At 41.4% G+C, this 19463-nt stretch overlaps 1 protein-coding gene across 1 annotated transcript; it reads left to right on the top strand.

The window, feature by feature from the left end:
* Positions 1 to 5494: 5494 nt before the first annotated feature.
* On the top strand, positions 5495 to 18683 carry LOC136679418 (insulin gene enhancer protein isl-1). The gene is made up of 6 exons (XM_066657926.1): positions 5495 to 5610; positions 7471 to 7660; positions 9121 to 9380; positions 15300 to 15586; positions 17167 to 17334; positions 18230 to 18683. Exons 1-6 carry the CDS (start codon positions 5583 to 5585, stop codon positions 18344 to 18346), a joined length of 1050 nt encoding a protein of 349 aa, XP_066514023.1. The 5' UTR covers positions 5495 to 5582; the 3' UTR covers positions 18347 to 18683.
* Positions 18684 to 19463: the final 780 nt, after the last annotated feature.

Here is a 19463-nt window from a genome sequence, read left to right as displayed (position 1 = left end):
TCACTCACACACTCTCGCCCAGTCACTCACACACTCTCTCACCCAGTCTCACACACACTCTCACCCAGTCTCACACACACACTCTCGCCCAGTCACTCACACACTCTCGCCCAGTCACTCACACACTCTCGCCCAGTCACTCACACACTCTCGCCCAGTCACTCACACACTCTCGCCCAGTCACTCACACACTCTGGCCCAGTCACACACACTCTCTCGCCCAGTCACTCACACACTCTCGCCCAGTCACTCACACACTCTCTCACCCAGTCACTCACACACTCTCTCACCCAGTCACTCACACACTCTCTCACCCAGTCACTCACACACTCTCTCACCCAGTCATACACACACTCTCTCACCCAGTCACTCACACACTCTCACCCAGTCACTCACACACTCTCACCCAGTCTCACACACACTCTCACCCAGTCTCACACACACACACACACACACTCTCACCCAGTCATTTACACACACTCACCCAGTCACTCACACACTCTCGCCCAGTCACTCACACACTTTTCTCTGGAGAAGGAAATAAACCTATTCTCAACTTTGAATAGAATTCAGATTTGGATCAGTTCTGTTGGTCACAAAAAAATATTTAAAAACCTTTTCAAAAGTGGAGATACAAGGTTATGTTTCATCAGTGAAATCAGAGTTTAGAACGTGGCCAATCCCTTTGTGTAAGGTCAGTGCTCACTGATGAATGTCCTTTTCCTCCCTCGACACTCTTCCTTTAGGAAGTCCTAAAGAACCAGCGTGTGTTTGTGAGCGTGAAAAATATTCCCCCAAGCCAGAAATCTTTCCTACCCTGAGGGGTGAATAATTTATACCCTGTGGGCAGTGGCGTGGAAAGCCATCATAAACAAGTTCTCTCCTCCACACGGCACAGGCTTTAAACAGCTGCATAATGCTGCAGCACGGGGTCCACCATCACACACCTAACCCTCTTCTTCTGTAAAGTCAGGTCACCTCTCACATGTGATAATCACACGGGACATACCTTCCTCTGAGAGCCTTTCAGAGGCGCTAAACAACTTCAGACATTCGGTTCCCATCACCGCCGCACTGCTCAGTCTCTCAACAACTGTGTGACGTCACACCAGATCAATCAGGACCATTGATCAGTTCATAAACATTTAGATATGAAGGAATTTCAGAATTTCACTGGATTTGCCCTTCATCACCTGGTTGAGTGGAGAACATCTGTGGAGAGAGGGAAGGAGGCAGGGGCGGAGGGAGAGAGAAATGAAAAAAAGGAAGGAGGGAGGCTTGAAAAATGGCAGGAAGGATGTGTGAAATAAAAATGCAAAGAGAAGGAAGGATGAAGAGATGGAAAGTGGCTGGATGGATGGGCAAATTAAATGAAAGTAAGATGAACGAAGAAATGATGGATGCACAAAGGAAGAAAGGAAAGAAGAATAGATGAAATGATGGAAAAGATAAAGTCATTTCAGAAGAAAGAAAAGAATAAACATAGGAAAGAATTAGGATGGAAGGATGAAAAAAGGGTAATAGGAAAGAAATATGGATGATGGATGGAATAGGGAAAAAAGAAAGGAACGAAGGATGGATAAATGGGTAGAAGTGAAGTGAAGATTGACGGACGGATGGCTGGATTAAAGGAACGTCAGATGGAGAGACGTCCCTGTTCCTGAAAGGTTCTCGCCTGTTCCTCCGATGAGCAGAACCCTTTCATCGAAAACGGTGAGGGCTTTAAAGTCACAGTCCCTGCTTCTGTAGGTGGCTTCTTCTGGAAGATTCTTGGTGAAAAGACTTCTCACTCTAAAGAAGCCCCTTTTTCTTCTGCCTTTTTTTTTCTAGAGCTTCTTTCCTCCAAGATTTGGTGCAAACACAACACGATGAATTAAATATGTACCAAGCGCATGTTTTATTCGTGAGGTCATGTGAGGCTCGTCCTCACAGCTGCAGCAGTAAAACCTGTCCCTCCCTGAGCTCCACGTCCATATGTCCATATCCCCCAGGCCTCGGCTAGCGCTGTCCCTCTGAGCACGGGTGGAGGTGAGAGGACCCGGGCGTCTACAGCAAACACAGACGTTTCACTCAGTCTCCACCGCCACACTTCCTCTGAGCTCCTATGGAATGAAGATAATATAAAATAAGCTGCTCTTCTAAGTGTGCTCCAAATGTTCCAAGATCAAAGGTCATTGTTGTTGTTGAAATACTTATTTTCCGTCCAATTGTTCCAAATGTTACAAATCTGAGTGAATGCAAGGTTCTGACCACTTTAAAAGGACTTCCAGTATTTTTTAATTGAGTGTTTCTTGAAGGCACCAAGATTGAGGCCTTCTTTGTTACGCTGTCATTCATTACTCCACGCCCCCCTCAACTGATGCCACCCCCCACCAACTCCTGATCTTGGCCAAAAGTCTGAAACTGAAGGGGGAAATAAATACAAACATCTGAAAGTAAAAAAAAAATGTCACTGATTTGAAACTGTAAAAAAATTATTTTAGAACATTTATTTATTTATAAATTATTATTTAAATTTAATTGGACAAACCCTGGGCAGTAAACAACATTAAGGAAAAACGGAAATGTAATAGGCTTCAGCAAACTGTCTATTCTACCATCAACCTCCACCTCTAGAGTCCTCCCAAATCAAGTCTTCAGAACAGAACCCAGCGGCAGTGGGCAGTGAATGGGACACCGATCTGAGAGCTGCTGTGGAGCTCTTTGTTTGGAGTCTGGACTCACTGTGCTCATGTGTCAGACACAAGAGGGCGTGTGTGTGTCTCTCAGCTTCAGCTTTTACGGCTTCAACCCCAGTCAGAAGCACGTACACACGCGAGACAGTGAAATAAGTGCGCACACACCAACCAAACAGTAGTGATCAGCACTTACCGGTTCTTCCCCTTTCAGCGGTGTGGGGCGTTTTTGGGGACCACTGGATCCCAAAGAACTGCTTCAACTGCAGGATACGACTCAGGATTAAGACACGACACTGTCACACACAACAGTACGCAGTTAGTGGATTAACACCTACAGTCTCCATTTCAGTCGCGTTGGACAGAGTAAGGGTGTTTCTCAATCACTAATATGCTGCCTCGCTCCCTATTCACTACATAGGCATCTCGTTAAATCTTGTTAAACAGTGTATATCCCCAGCAAACACTAAAAAAAAGACAACAGTCGTTTCCACCTCCTGATAAAATTGTTTATAAAGCAAAAAAGACGGATTTTTAGCTAAGTAAGCTAGTATGCTAATTTACGTAAACAGCAGCCTGATGCAGCAGAGCTAGCATGCTAACACTCAAGATCTACAAAAACAAAAGAATAAAATGACATAAGTACATGGAATAACAAGAAAGAATACATTATTTAGTACATTAAATAACGTTTGCGGACATACTCATCCAACATTACTTCTGAAATCAATACTATATTCCAGCCTTCTGTAGAAGATTTACAGGAGATGCTAGAACATTTCTGTGAGGATTTATATGGCACTGAGAGCATTAGAAAGGAGTTGGGATGGGGTGATTTCTTTTTGAACTCCATTCGCAGTTCCACGGTGCCACTGCCCAATTCTGGTGGACTGTACACCCCTCCAGCAGTGTCCCATTTCACTCCAAGCCTAACTCTGGAGATTATAGGCCTACACACTGTATGTCCACAGTGGATACACCTTAAAGCCTTATTGTAAAGGGTCTTCCAACATTTAGACGTATAGTGTATTTAGAGAGAATCTATCGATATCATCACAGTGTATTCAGGAGGTCATAGCATATCTACAGTGTGGTGGTGTTGTGTTCTGAGTGCAATCTGGCCACTGCCCTGCTCTCTTTTCCAGCTGTGTGTCCACCCTTCACACTGAGATCATTTAACCACGTGGATCGTACACTTCAGAACGGCGGTTATGAGGTTTAATTTCACTTTGGTTTAAAGAGCCATTGTTTAAAATTCACAGTCTTACGTTTATTAAAAATGAACATGCAGTGGATGATACTGAGAAAGATACAGAAACACAGAGGCTTCAGATAGACTACAGAAACTGTCGTTTTAATGGGACCCCACATGGTACAGGGGTTGTGATATTTCAAACCATCACTTCAGCTGTGATTATTGTTCATATATGTTGTTTCTATTTATATGCATTGCTTATAATAAAATTTTAAAATAAATTTTGAATTTTATAAATTCAAGATCTTTTCTTTGGGTTGTGGTTGTGGTTGTGATGTCACACCACAGTTATTTAGCTGCTTCTGACTGGTCTGCAGGCACCAGCTGTGTGTTATTCGGTTCGGTTTCCCAAATTAAAGGAACAATCAGTTATTTGTGCCAGCCACAAATGGAGAACAATATACACAAAAGTGAGTTTTCTTTTTGTTTTCCTTTTTTATGGCCTTGTTTTCACCAGGTATGACTTGGGTGACATGAAGTATCAAACTGCTGTTTTATATCGTGAAGGAGAACCAGTGCAGAAAAGAGAACACTGTTGCTGTAGGCTGTAAAGAAAAATATTTGGATGGTGTTCAATGCCATTTGTTGTTCCATTGCTGTTTAATATATTGTTTATAATGCACTGACCCCATGCACATTGTCCTAGCTCCTTTTTATAAAAAGTAATGCAAGTGCAAACATGCCTCTTCATTCTGATAAAGTTAAAATAGGGCACAATTTACACAATATTTGAAGGTATACAACTAGAGTTTACAGACCATGAGAACACTGTTTGTATCTTGATACGCAAAATATAATATAAAATAATAAAGGCATTTTATCATTTATGTTTCACTATTATTAATATTATTAGCATTGCATTGTTTTTATTATTAACATAATTATTTCAATCAAACTTGAGTAAAATATTGATTTAAAATTAATGTATTGAACGCTAACTGAAGCTAAAACACCGTTTTTATTTTTCCCACACGTTTTCAGCCAAGCCCCGCCCTTCTGCGCTGGGATTGGTTACTGTTTCCACGCAACCTGAACTACTATTGGCTTGAACGTTTCCCACTTCGACGTTCCAAGCCAATCCTATCTCAAGTGGGCGGGGTCTGTCCTGTAAACGAGTGGGTTAATGCCTGAATACGGGTGTGAAATAAGACAACATCAACAACAACCCAGTTTTAACGCTTCCTCCTCGACCAATGAGCGCCTCGCACTGGGGACGCGTCGCCACTCTACGTCAGGACAGAGAGAGAAGGAGTGGAAGCAGATAGAGTTTGAGAGAGAGAGAGGGAGAGTAAGAGAGTTAGAGAAAGAGAGAGAGAGAGAGAGAGAGAGAGAGAGAGAGAGAGCAATGCGGTGACCGAGCAAAGGAGCTCAACACACACACACATACACACTCATACACTCACTCTCTCTCTCACACACACACACACATACACACTAATACACTCACTCACACTCACACTCTCTCTCTCTCTCGCACACACACACACACGCATACACACTCTCTCATACACTTACACACACTCTCACACACACGCACGCGCCGTAATCCTGATTTGTGGACGTCGCGCGACCACCGCGGAGCCTCGCTGCCGGACACTAAGCGCCTTCACCTCGCTGCTAAAGTGGACCTAACACCGCCTTACTTTCTGGACATGGGAGACATGGGGGACCCTCCGAAAAGTAAGTTTAATTTCTCTCTCCCTCTCTCTCTCATCCTCTTGCTCTCTCATTCTTTTCTCTCTTGCTCTCTTTCTCTCTCTCTTTCTTTAGTAGAAGCGTTTTGGAAAAAAAGATGAGAAAATAATCAAGATTTAAAGAAAATTGAAAGGTTTTGTAAATCATTCCCACATTTTAAACCGAATTCTAATGCCTTTAAAAATATAGCCCGGGATTTCCACGTTTTTTTAAGGGATTTCTCGGATTTGAAATGTTTACCACGTTTTACTCACAACGACCCGGGTTTAAAGAGCGGAACGTTGTCGCAGAAACACGAACCGGATCAAAACAAAACGTAATAAAGCAGCAAATTCGACGTTGATTGTCTTTCTTTAAAGCCACGCAGTTCCAGTTCAGCAGTGTGTTATTGCTGTCAATAAGAAAGAGTGGCTATGTTCATTATCCGCTCCAAATATATTTAGTTATGAAGTAATAATAATAATAATAATATCATCCCGAACATCACGAGCATCACGAGCCATTTTAGAGTGGTTCTTTACTAAAGGCTTCTGTGCAGAGCCATGAAAAATAATAAATATGTACAAATCAATGAATAAATAAATAAATCTGAGCGTGTAAATGCTTATATCTCATTCATTTATCTAACTAACCACACACACACACACACATTAACTTCATTTATTAACTGCAGATATTTTATCGGTTCCTAACACGTAAAATCGTTATAAATCTAAATCTAAAAAACTATTCCAAATGACACTTCTGTCGTTGCTAAGATCCTTTATGAAATTATTTAAATATATTTTTAAAGGGGTTTTAATTGGACTGCATTATTTTTACAGTGAGCTCATATCAATTTTTGGAATTAATAATAATAATAATAATAATAATAACGATTGTAAAAATAAGTAGCCACTTCACGTTATTGATCCCTCTCTCCGCTTTTTTCCCAAAGAAATAGCTCAGAAAGTGTGTAAACATGTGTATGTTGTATGTATTAAATGTGACATTCTCCAGCGTGTGACTGCTTTGTTACTGAATGAAGAGCAGGGCACGAGGGCTCTTTCTGGAGCTTTGACATTTTTATTTTACAGCAAATAAATACAGTATCAAAGAGGGTGTGAATATATATATATATATTTTATAAAACAATGCCTTTATTATTGTGTGATTTTATTAATGTTAACTCTTTAATTGTACAATATTATTGTATTATATATTTCATATCATTATTTTTATGTTTATTATGATCACAGCTGTTGATGTTAATATCATAGTATTTCCAATCACTTTAGAGTTCAACTCTGAATAATGTTAAAGGAATGAATTCACAATAAAAGAAACAGGCGTTATTGCGCTATTAAGGTTGTTATAAGACTATTATAAAACTATTATTATCACTAAAACTATAGTGTAACTATAGTATAACTATAACTATTGTATTGACTTATTGGCAACGTTTATCTAAGGCTGATATAAAGCTGTTATAAGGCTTGTGTAAAGCTGTTATAACGATATAAGGCTGTTTTAATGTTGCTGTATCACCATTATTATACTATTATAACACAAAAAAATACAACAGTGTTATAAGAGTAGTATATGGCTTGTATAAATGTGTTATAAAAAGATTATAACATTTTTTATAAGAATGCTATAACACATTTTTTCAGATTGCTATAACACTAAGCCTATTATTACTATGTAATAAGTGTTTTAGTATTAGACTACTATGTTGCAAGTATAAAGCTGTATAATATTGTTATAAGGCTGTTATAGGCTAGTATAAAGGTGTTATAAGGCTAGTGTAATGCCACTGTGACTGCTGCTGTGAGTGACCGCCGCGCGCTCCTGCTCGTGTTGCAGAGAAGCGGCTGATGTCTCTGTGTGTGGGCTGCGGGAATCAGATCCACGATCAGTACATCCTGCGCGTGTCCCCGGACCTGGAGTGGCACGCGGCGTGTCTTAAATGCGCAGAGTGTCATCAGTACCTGGACGAGTCGTGCACGTGCTTCGTGCGGGACGGAAAGACCTACTGCAAGCGGGACTACATCAGGTGAGCGGCGAGAGCCCAGAATCACATATCAGTGAACACGCGAGAGCGGGATGCTGCGGACAGGGGCGCGCGCTGGGTCTCGGAGAGGCAAACCCCTCGTTAATGAACAGCCGGGCACGCGCCACGCGCTGGCATTAAAGCTCGCGCCCTGGTGCACCTATATGCTAATACAGGCCTATTTAAGGTGCGGTGGATTGGGGGCTCGTGCTCAACCCACACGCGAGGGCGCGAGCGGAGAGGCGCTGGATTTTTAAAAATGTTCTATTTTCTTTGGCATTAACTTTAGACCAAACAATGACTGATGATTCAATTATTAATAACCGATGATGTTTAAGAAAGTGATTTTTAAACAAATGCTAATATTTTGTACATCAAATAAGTCTGTTTTTATTGAAGCTGCAAGCAATGACCTTACAATAATAATAATAATAATAATAATAATAATAATAATAATAATAATAATAATAGTACACTATATAATATATAACTATAATAATATACATTGTTATTGTTGTTGTTGTTGTTATTGTACATTTCGTTTTAGTTTAGTGTCCTTATACTAATAGTGTAATAGAGGAAACTTGCACGCGAGGGAAAATGTCAATGAGTCGGATGGCCTTTTAACAAACGGTATATTATTATTTTTTATATATTATTATTATCGCTATTGTTGTTGCTGTTGTTGTTGTTATTGTTTGGCAGTGGTAGTGTAGTAGTAGAGCTAGCATGCACGCGAAGAGAAATTTCGATGTGTAAAGTGGGCTTTTAAGATACAACAAATTGTGTTATTATTATTATTATTATTATTATTATTATTATTATTATTATTATTATTATTATCATTGTTGTTGTTGCTGTTAATATTATAATTATTATGAATAATACTGTTATAATACTGTTATTGTATTTCGCGGGGAAAACCTTAAACAGATCAGATTCTAATAGAAAATATTTGTATTATTTTTAGCATTTTTATTATTATTAATCTTTATAGTGGACCGTCCTGGACCTGTTAAAGAGTACGTTTTGACAACAATGATGATGATGATGATAATAATAATAATAATAATAATAATAATAATAATAATAATAATAATAATAATACAATAACGCAGTAGAAACATCGTTATACGGTTGTACTCTAAATAATGTAAAGTAATAAGTGAATTATTTTAAATATTTTTTTATTAAAAGAAAATGTACACACTGAGAGCACCAGCGGTAATCAGCGCGTGCAGCGGTAATGACCGCAGTAATAACGGACTCACGAGCTGTGGTTGGATGTGGTCATACACTCGCGTGCCCTGACGACCCTGAGCTGATTGTTATCCGCGCGCTACTCACAGTGTACACCTTCACTTCTTTAAAAATCACACGCGCTGATTCCTCTCACGTGACTCTGACCCTGTGTGTGTGTGTGTCTGTGTGTGTTTGTGTGTGTGTATGCGCGCGCTCCGCAGACTTTACGGGATAAAGTGCGCCAAGTGTAAAGTGGGCTTCAGCAAGAACGACTTCGTGATGCGCGCGCGCTCCAAGGTCTACCACCTGGAGTGTTTCCGCTGCGTCGCGTGCAGCCGGCAGCTGATTCCCGGTGACGAGTTCTCCCTGCGCGAGGACGAGCTCTTCTGCCGGGCCGACCATGACGTGCTGGAGCGCGCGAGCGGCGGGAGTGCGGATCCGCTCAGTCCCATACACCCCCCCACCACACTGCACATGGCAGGTATACACACACACACACACACGACCTTACATGGGTTCTATAACAGTCTACAACTTTGTATTGTGAAGATAAATAAAGGGGTCCTATGTGCCAAACCCTTACACACCACTGTATCTAGAACATGACCCTGAGCATGATCCCTCAAGTAAAAGCATGGTTCTAGATAAGAGTGTGGTCCTAAGGCATGTTCTGTTGTTATTTAAGGAAATATTAAAAAATATATTTATATTCCTTAAACAAATTCATCAGTCCAAACACACACACACACACACACACACACACACACACACACACACACACACACACACACTTCAGTAACGTCATAGGTTCTAGATAGGTTGTGCAGAAGTTCTGGCACCCAGGTTTGCTTGAGTGTGCAGGAAACGCTACGCAGGGGGCGTGTCTTTTTCAGGCCGCTAATCTGAATATGTAAATGAGGCTGTGCAGGTGAGTGTGAAGGAAGGGGCAGCAGGGTGGGCTCTCTGTGCAGCGCGTGCCAAGGCTGTACATTCGGAGGTTAACACGTTTTATTTTTTATTTTATTTCAATTTATTTTTTTTTAATTGCTCAGAAAAAAAATCAACAGAATGACCATCTGTAAGGAGGCCTGCTGGAGACATCCTTACACAATAATATAAAGACGCGAGAAAGACTTAATAACGACCGAGATTCCGGATTAATTAATATAATGTGCAAACGAGGTTTTAAATAACGTAATAATGTCAACGAGATGTATTATGACGTCATATTCCATTCAACGATATTTCTTATTACTCAATAAGGAGTAGGAGAAAGAATTTTAATTACGTAACAATACGCATAATTAATGTATTTACCAGCCTTCGTTTTATTATGTTGGGCTGTCAGCAGCAGGGCTCCGTTTGTTGTTGTTTTTGTTTATTGTTGTTGTTGCGATTGTCGGTGAGTTGTGGACCGAAGCGCGGTCCGTTCAGAGCAGGGCAGTGTTTACAGTGAAGGTGCACATGTGTCTCTTGTTGTTGTTGTTGTTGTTTATTTATTCATTATTAGGCCCGTGTTATTATCTCTGAACCCTGGTTCTGAGGCTCCAGCGCTGACTGGACCTGATCAGATAAACAGGCCGTGCGCCTGCCTCCGCGGATTGAAATGTCACTAATAGCACACCCCCCAACACACACACACACACACACCCCAGACTGTTGTCCGGGGGTCTGCCAGCGCCACACGTTTTATTTCCGCTGCAGTTTGTCTGTTATTGAGCTCCTCCATTCAGGCATGAAATTGCTGTTCTCCGCCGCCTCGGAGCCCACCAGCCCACGGGCACGCGCACGGCCTGGACTCGCCTCGCGCATTTTCCGCGGGGGAACGGCCTCAGCTCGGACGCGTGCCAAAGTTTTGGGAACTTATTATTTTTATTATTATTATTTTTTAAAATCAAGAGATCATTAAAGTGTCAGTGAAAATGTAAACATTAAACAGTAAATATTGAATTTATTTAATAACAAAATTATTGAACTAATAACAAATGAGAAAATATTGAACCTATTCGTAACAAAACAAAATTTTACAGTATGTAATAACTATATTTTATTTTAGCACAGGCTATATTATTATTATTATTATTATTATTATTATTATTATTATTGATTCCCCCTCATTTTAATTTTGCTAAGATCACCAAACATTTGCTCACAGATTTTCCAGCTGTGTAGAAATCATTGAAAACATCTGGACCTTCAGGAACAGCTCCTTGTTCTGGAGGGAACCCTGGTCCGTGACGGGGCCTGGTGGTGCTGTGCAGTTTGCTTGTGTTTGTTGGTGTTTGTGTCTCTCGGCTGAGATTTCAAGGACAGTGTTGGGGGAAATGGGTCTGTCTGGGCTGAAGCAGCAGCTCCTGGGGTTGTTACCGAAACACCATGGCATGAATATGAATATGAATATTAGGAGGTTATACTGGCTGTGTTTAATGGAGGTTGGGCAGGGGGATGGACTCCAAATGCTTGGACCCCTAAAATTGCTACTTATGCCTTTTGACAGATTTGAATTATGAGTGATGGTAACTCAGTAACAATAATCCTATTCTTCACGGCACACACCGACCACTGGTGTATATTTATTATACATCACTGTGGGACGAGAGGGGAAACTAATTGTGGCTTAAAAGGTGAGGAAGGAAAAGTAAATGTGTGAAAAGGAACATGTACCCAATCCCGTGTTTCGTACACCATTCCTGACCCGGCACTGCTGTTTCCTTCAGATTTACACAGTCAAATCTCACATAGCTTTATTAGCATTGACTCCAAACAGCAACCATTGCCAAAAATGTAAGTTAAAGTGCACGACACAATAAAGAAATCAAAGAAATCAACACGTAAAGCCAAATAAAATATATAAACATATACAACGTATACAGGAAGTATACACATAACTGATGAAGTATTAAAATTCACATACATCCATCAAATAATATGTATTTTGCTGTCTCAGAGAGAGAGAGAGAGAGAGAGAGAGGGGAGAACCCTCTGTTTATTTCCTCCATCTCTTGAAAGCATTGTTCTGTGGTGGACTGGTATTTTGGGTTTTGGAGGGTGAAGGGGACCTCGTCCTCTCTCTGCAGTGGACCGCAGTGTGGGCAGGTCATGTCTTCTCTCGGTCCCTAGGATCGGCGAAGTCTCCTCTCTCCACCTCCAGCCTGTGTTCTCTAGATCTATTCGTTGCGAGGATTATATTGTTTCTTCCTGTGTTTGCTCTGTGTTGTTGTAAACACAGCAGTGTTGATAAAAATGATGGTAATTAAGATGTAATAACTGTTCCATTAACCAAACCCTGAGTCCAAGCCAGGGCTTCTTTTTAATCTTTGGTTGTGGCTGATCATAACTAAACACAGTAATCTACTCCCGAGAGCGTTACGATGTGATTGACGGCTCAGCTCTGTTTCATATCTGATATCTGCAAATATCTGTAAATAGAAAACGTGCCGTGACTGAGCAGTGAATCACTCCACAGTTTTCACAACAACTCACTGCTTTCACTAGGGTATGGAGTCAGACACCCATTCTCAACAGCAATTCATTTAAATCTATATTTACTTAACTGTAGTTATTTAATATTTCTCTGAGTCAGTGGATCACAGCATCTACAGAGTACATTAGAATACAGTAAATTAATATGTATTTGATGGTGTTTACATAAGAGGAGGGGTCAGTGCATCAATGGGTTGAACTATAATTACAGTATCAATGGAAGCTATAGAAGCAATAGAGCTATAGCTCCAGTGTCTATAGAGTGAAGTAGAGGTGTGTGTTTCTGGTGGTGTTTATATAAGAGGCGGAGTCAGTGGATCCTGTAAGGATTGTGGGCGGAGCTATAGCTTCAGTGTCTATAGAGTGAAGTAGAGGTGTGTGTCTCTGGTGGTGTTTATATAAGAGGCGGAGTCAGTGGATCCTGTAAGGATTGTGGGCGGAGCTATAGCTTCAGTGTAGAGTGAAGTAGAGGTGTGTGTCTGGTGGTGTTTATATAAGAGGCGGAGTCAGTGGATCCTGTAAGGATTGTGGGCGGAGCTATAGCTCCAGTGTAGAGTGAAGTAGAGGTGTGTGTCTCTGGTGGTGTTTTTATAAGAGGCGGAGTCAGTGGATCCTGTAAGGATTGTGGGCGGAGCTATAGCTCCAGTGTAGAGTGAAGTAGAGGTGTGTGTCTCTGGAGGTGTTTATATAAGAGGCGGAGTCAGTGGATCCTTTAAGGATTGTGGGCGGAGCTATAGCTCCAGTGTCTGTAGAGTGAAGTAGAGGTGTGTCTCTCTGGTGATGTTTATATAAGAGGCGGAGTCAGTGGATCCTGTAAGAATTGTGGGCAGAGCTATAGCTCCAGTGTAGAGTGAAGTAGAGGTGTGTCTCTCTGGTGATGTTTATATAAGAGGCGGAGTCAGTGGATAATGTAAGGATTGTGGGCGGAGCTATAGCTTCAGTGTAGTGTGAAGTAGAGGTGTGTGTCTCTGGTGGAAGATGTCCAATGTTCCCCCGATGTTCTAGTGTGAGTCCTCCAGGCCTTTGAGCCTGCTGATCTCTCAAGAACCAATTATAATCAGAATTTAGCAATCAAATCTACCAACCAAACGGAAACTTCCCTGAACACGGGGCTGTGGTGTGTCCTGGGGTCTCTTGCTGCTGGTTGAACCGTCAGCGTGAATCTGAATTCTGTTTTTTATTCTCTATTCTAGAAAGTAAGAGCACGGCTGCTATGTTTCTGACTCGTAAGGCTTTGAGTGTGTGCTGAGTTAGTGGCAGGACCTCAGGGCCGTGCACTACCTCTACACCACTGTGTACACTGGCTCAGGTGAAGCAGAGTAACAGCTGTAGACTGTTCTTCTACATATTACTTCATGCTATGTGTGTTATATAAACACTGCTGGTTTATGTTAGAATTAGACTGTTATTAAAGTGATATGGTATCAGGGAGGAACTATAGGCCTCAGAGCTGAACCCAGTCTGTAAACATATTCCTTAAAGAAACTGTGATAACCAACGGTGGCTCTATTTTAATCTGGCCCTAATAATAATACAGGGGTGATGTAGATGTGCTGTAGCAATGCGGTACACTTCCACATTCACTGCAGCAGCCTCTGCGCTCTGATCTCTCCAGCACAGCCCTGCTTCACTGGCCTTCAGAGAGGACGGGTGGCAGCTGGAACAGAACTAAATAATCTGCGTGTACAGCGACCGTTCGGAGACATACGTCTTCCCCGTCTCACCCTGCACACGCTGGGGCTTTCTGAGACCACTCGGATATTTTTTACTCTCACAAAAACAGTGCTAGTTTTAGGACCTGCCCTCCTCTGCCCGCCGCATCAGAAGGGTTCCCTACTTTGTTTTTCTCTTCCTTTGAAAAATGATTCACACATATCTTGGTTCTTGAGAGACAGTGGAGTTCTAGCCCTTCCTCCTTTCCACCTACAAGCTTTTCACATGTCGCATTAGGAGCTTCCCCATGTGTCTTTATCTGTTTCTTTTAAATAAATGAAATAGATGAAACACATTGAAATAAATGTGTTTATTTATTTATTTATCTGGTTTTAACTGCCACCATTCCCCGATGATGGAGTCCTACTCTTTTCACCCATCCACAAACTGCCTTTAAGGGTTTCTGGTTTGTTTGTTTTCTTGTTTATTTGTTTATCCGTTGGTTTTGTTTGTTTATTTTAGTATTTATCACGACAGGAACATGGCGAGTTTAAGTTTCAGGACCCGTCTTTCTCTCTGTTGGTGTCTGGGAGGCTCTTAGTTTGTTTACCATTCCATTTGTTTATCTGTTTGTTTCAATTGTTTGAAAGGAATTGACATATGCCTTTATTTTGCTACAACAACTTGACGAAGGTGTTTTAGGTTTTTATTCACTCACCCACTGCATGGGGGGGGGGTGTCGCTTGTTTGTTTACCCGTTTGTTTATGTGTTTATTTGTTTTGTTTGAAGATATTTGACACATATCTTGATGATGGAGTTGTAGCCGTCTCGCCCTCTGCATGTGGGAGTGTTCCCCTGTTTGTTTATGATTTAGTTTGTTTATTATTTAAGTTGTTTACATGTTTGTTTACTATTTAGTTTGTTTATTATTTAGTTTATTTGCCATTTAGTTTGTTTGTTTACATGTTTGTTTATTCTTTAGTTTGTTTACTATTTAGGTTGTTTACATGTTTTTTACTATTTAGTTTGTTTGTTTACCTGTTTGTTTATTATTTAGTTTTTTGTTTACGATTTAGTTTGTTTGTTTATATGTTTGTTTATTATTTTGTTTGTTTGCATGTTTGTTTAGTATTTAGTTAGTTTGTTTACCTGTTTGTTTCAGATGTGTGTTGGGATTCCTCCTCCTGTGGAGCCCCAATAATCTTCTCCCTCGTTTGTTTCTGTTTATTTGACGTTTGTTTGTTTGCCTCCCCCCCCCCGCAGCCGAGCCCATCTCCGCGCGGCAGCCGGCGCTGCGGCCGCACGTGCACAAGCAGGCGGAGAAGACGACGCGCGTGCGCACGGTGCTGAACGAGAAGCAGCTGCACACGCTGCGGACGTGCTACAACGCGAACCCGCGGCCGGACGCGCTGATGAAGGAGCAGCTGGTGGAGATGACGGGGCTGAGCCCGCGCGTGATCCGCGTGTGGTTCCAGAACAAGCGCTGCAAGGACAAGAAGCGCAGCATCCTGATGAAGCAGCTGCAGCAGCAGCAGCCCAACGACAAGACGGTGAGCGCTCTCTCTCTCTCTCTCTCTCTCTCTCTCTCTCTCTCTCTCTCTCTCTCACACACACACACACACACACACACCTTAAACTGCACGTGCATTATATATAGATTAAAACCAGTGGCGGCTGGTGAATAATATTCTACACTCTTTCAAATGAAGGTTCTACAAAGGTCCTTTAATAAAGGAAATGGTTCTATATAGAACCCTCAACATTTGAATGATTAAAGGGTTTTTTGCATCGTGAAGGGGTTCTTCATATTGATGGAGAATGTGCTATAGATGGAACCCTCCTTGGTGCCATACAGAGCCCTTCTCTAAAAGGTTCTGTATAAAATCATCTATAGCACATTCATCAATCTGAGGAACCTCTTCACGATGGACACAGCCCTTTAATTATGCTATAGGTTCATAATAAGTCTTCAGGGTTCTATAGGTGGAGTGTAGGTGGCGCTGTTTGTGCCTCAGAGTTTCAACAACCATCCCAATACAATGTAAAACACTTTGCAGGGCAACAAAGATCCATGGCAGTCAGTCATTTTTAATTGAAGTCAGCAGACTAACAGTTATTGTAATAATAATAAATTGCAGGTCTATTGCACTCAGATAAATATATGAAGTGATAGGAGTCATTACAGAACGGTTCTGAGAGATATTTGCAAAGACACTAATAAGACAACATTAGTCATTTCTAGAGTATGAAAAAAAAAGAAAACTGTGCTGTGTGTGTGTGTGTGTGTGTGTGTGTACAGCTTCTTGTCCGTACATGCTTTACCAAAGTTCTCTCAGATAGATTTTGGAGTAGAGAGAGATCTCACTGAATTTGGAAGCTGCTGGAATCCTTTGCCCTGAATAACCAGCAATAGCCATCAGGCCTGTGACAGACTCTGTGTGGGGCGACAGGATAAACACCCCTCAGGCTGCTGATTCAAGGACGCTGATTGGCTAAATTTATATCACTATGGTTTCTGATTGGCTGTGCTTTAAAGGCATTAAAAGGCATTAAAGGACGCCTGAAATATCGCCCACTGCAGCAGCTACATCAAGAAAAGCCCTTTTTCTTGATGTATTTTATATGTTACGTATAATTTTACATTTGTAACATACTCACATCTCAATTAAGTTGTTAGTTATTATATAAAATTGTTTTGTTAATAAAGATAAAAAGTTATATTTCCTCCAGAGAGGCGTAGCGCCCTCTATGGACCATGCAGACTGATTTAGATAGTGTACAACTGAATGTTGGGATGAAGGAATTTAAGAATTTAAGCCGTTAGAACAAACACAAATAAATAAACAAATACAGTAAACATCAGTCAGACGTTTTCGAAATACAACTTCTACACAATGGTGCATGTTCTGCAAGATAGTAGTGAACAGCCGGGTCTGTTCCACAACACAGGATTTCTCCCTTACGTGATAACTAAAGCCCAAGCTGAAGTCAGGCTTAATCAGAAGGACTTCTATTGATTGTGATGAGCTCAGGTCCAGTCCCTGAGTGCTCCTCCGCGGCTCCAGACGACTCACCCGGTGCCGCAGTAGTGTGCCGTATGATGACAGTGTGTGCCGTGCTCTGTGTACAGAACATCCAGGGGATGACGGGGACCCCGATGGTGGCGACCAGTCCTGAGAGGCATGACGGTGGTCTGCAGGCCAGTCAGGTGGAGGTGCAGACCTACCAGCCGCCCTGGAAAGTGCTGAGCGACTTCACACTGCAGAGCGACCTGGAGCAGCCCGCCTTCCAACAACTGGTGGGTGCAGACAACAACGCACATGCCTTTCCATACTTTACACACACACACACACACATACACACACACACACACACACACACACACACACACAATTTTAAATCTCTCTCTCTCTTTGTCTCTCTCTCTCTCTCTCTCTCTCTCTCACACACACACACACACACACACACATATATATTTAAATACCTTAACTACAAACACACAAGCACCTTTAAATTATAATAATAGCACTACTATTAAATGTTTTTTTTTATTAAACATTATTATTATTATTATTATTATTATTATTATTATTATTATTAATAATAACTATAATAATAATAATAATAATAATAACAATAACAACAATAATAGAAATATAATAAACCTACTATTACTGTTTATTACTGTTACTGTTCCCACTTTGATCCACCCAATGTTTATAATAAACATATTGCTTTTTAATAAAAATTATTGTACACCAAGTGTAATGTAATAATTTATAGCCTCTCTTTAATGATACAATTAATTTACTCTAGTGCTAGGACTTAAAGACCTACTGCTAATAAACATGATCATTAATATTGTTAAAATAATAAAAATCATTTTCATCATGACACTAATATTATGATCACAGCTATCACTAATGATCACTAACGACGTCTAATGACGAGTGACAGTAGTGATGTCATTACTAACCTGAGCTAAGGCCAGACACATCTTCACACCTGGAACACAACAGTCTCTTATTCTGTTTCAATTGTATTTAATTGTGTTTAGTGACAATTTAATGACAATAATGTCCCTCTACTGCACCTTTTTTCCTGAGAGTGTACCATCTGTTCCCTGATTAACGCCGTACGTGTCCCAGGGCCAGAGCTGGGTGTGTAACGCTCTGTCTGTGTTTGTCTCGCAGGTGAATTTTTCCGAAGGAGGCCCAGGCTCCAACTCGACGGGGAGTGAGGTGGCGTCCATGTCGTCCCAGCTGCCGGACACTCCCAACAGCATGGTGGCCAGTCCTATAGAGGCCTAGGCCAGGGTGGATTACATTGTGTTCCAGCAGCTGAAGGACAAGAGGAGTGGAGATAGGGGGGCTGGGGGTTTGATGTCGGTGTGTGCTGGGGTGTGCGGAGGGGTCCCTACTCTCCCCCCCACCCAGCTACGGCCTCTCTCTCTCTCACTCTCTCTTTCCACACAAGCCCTCGGCTGTGTCTTCATACACTGTGATGACAATCATGGGAACTGGACGCTGCTGGAGGGGACCGGCCGCTCGGCCCACTTTGGCCCGCTCTCCTGGAGCAGGACTTTGACGTCGTGGAGGAAATAGCTGGACGAAACTCATCACTGCGCTGGACATGTTTTTTTTTTTGTTTGTTTTTTTGCCAAAACACCCTGTTTTTTTTTGGACAAATCTGTGACACTCTCAGAAAATGACCCTTAAGAGGACCCCCCCAGAGGTGGTGATAATATAAACAAACGGCGCAGTCCGAGCAGCCCGTAAACAAACTGACAAACCAAGGACCGCTGGGTTGCTCTGAAACTGTGATCTGAGACCCGAGGACTACTGCTTTCACGGCTTGCTTTCTATTATTTTATTTTACGTTTTGCTGTTCTATGGTCGTTATCTCTCTCTTTCTCTCTCTCTCTCACTCACACTCTCTCTCTATTTTTGAAAGCCCGAGTACTAAAGCATCGCAACAAGGTATACCTCTATTTTACCACGAAGCTGCGTGGGAACTTCGTGTTTTCGTGTATGTCCAAGAAGATCTCTCTCTCTCTCTCTCTCTCTCTCTCTCTCTCTCTCTCTCTCTCTCTCTTCTTTCCCAAAGATGTGTATAGTTTTAAGTTAACACGGCTAGCAGTGGAGAAGGCTTCTCTCTTTATTTTGTTTCGTTTTGTTTGTTTGTTCCTGTATTACAGAATAATTTATTATTTATTGTCGAAAGACCTGCCACTTTTTTGTGTATCTTTAATTGCTGAACTATAAAAAAGAAAAAAGAAAAAAAAAGAGAAACACACACACACACACACACACACACACACACACACAAAAAGAGGAAGAGTATCGTGGACTAGGGATGATCTATCAGAATTTACGTGTCCTGTCGTTTGACTTCAAAATGATGTAAGAGCAACGCCATATGTGGTTA

Source organism: Hoplias malabaricus, chromosome Y (assembly GCF_029633855.1).
Source record: "Hoplias malabaricus isolate fHopMal1 chromosome Y, fHopMal1.hap1, whole genome shotgun sequence".
NCBI lineage: Eukaryota > Metazoa > Chordata > Actinopteri > Characiformes > Erythrinidae > Hoplias > Hoplias malabaricus.
Note: the sequence above shows the minus strand (reverse complement) of the source record. Positions and strands in the feature narration are given on the sequence as shown.

Excerpts from the sequence above, each read along its gene's own strand:
- LOC136679418 (XM_066657926.1), top strand. The coding sequence starts at position 5,583 with ATGGGAGACATGGGGGACCCTCCGAAAA. Across the intron at positions 7,661-9,120 it reads TGCAAGCGGGACTACATCAG|ACTTTACGGGATAAAGTGCG; the intron begins GTGAGCGGCGAG and ends CGCGCTCCGCAG. Across the intron at positions 15,587-17,166 it reads AGCAGCCCAACGACAAGACG|AACATCCAGGGGATGACGGG; the intron begins GTGAGCGCTCTC and ends CTCTGTGTACAG.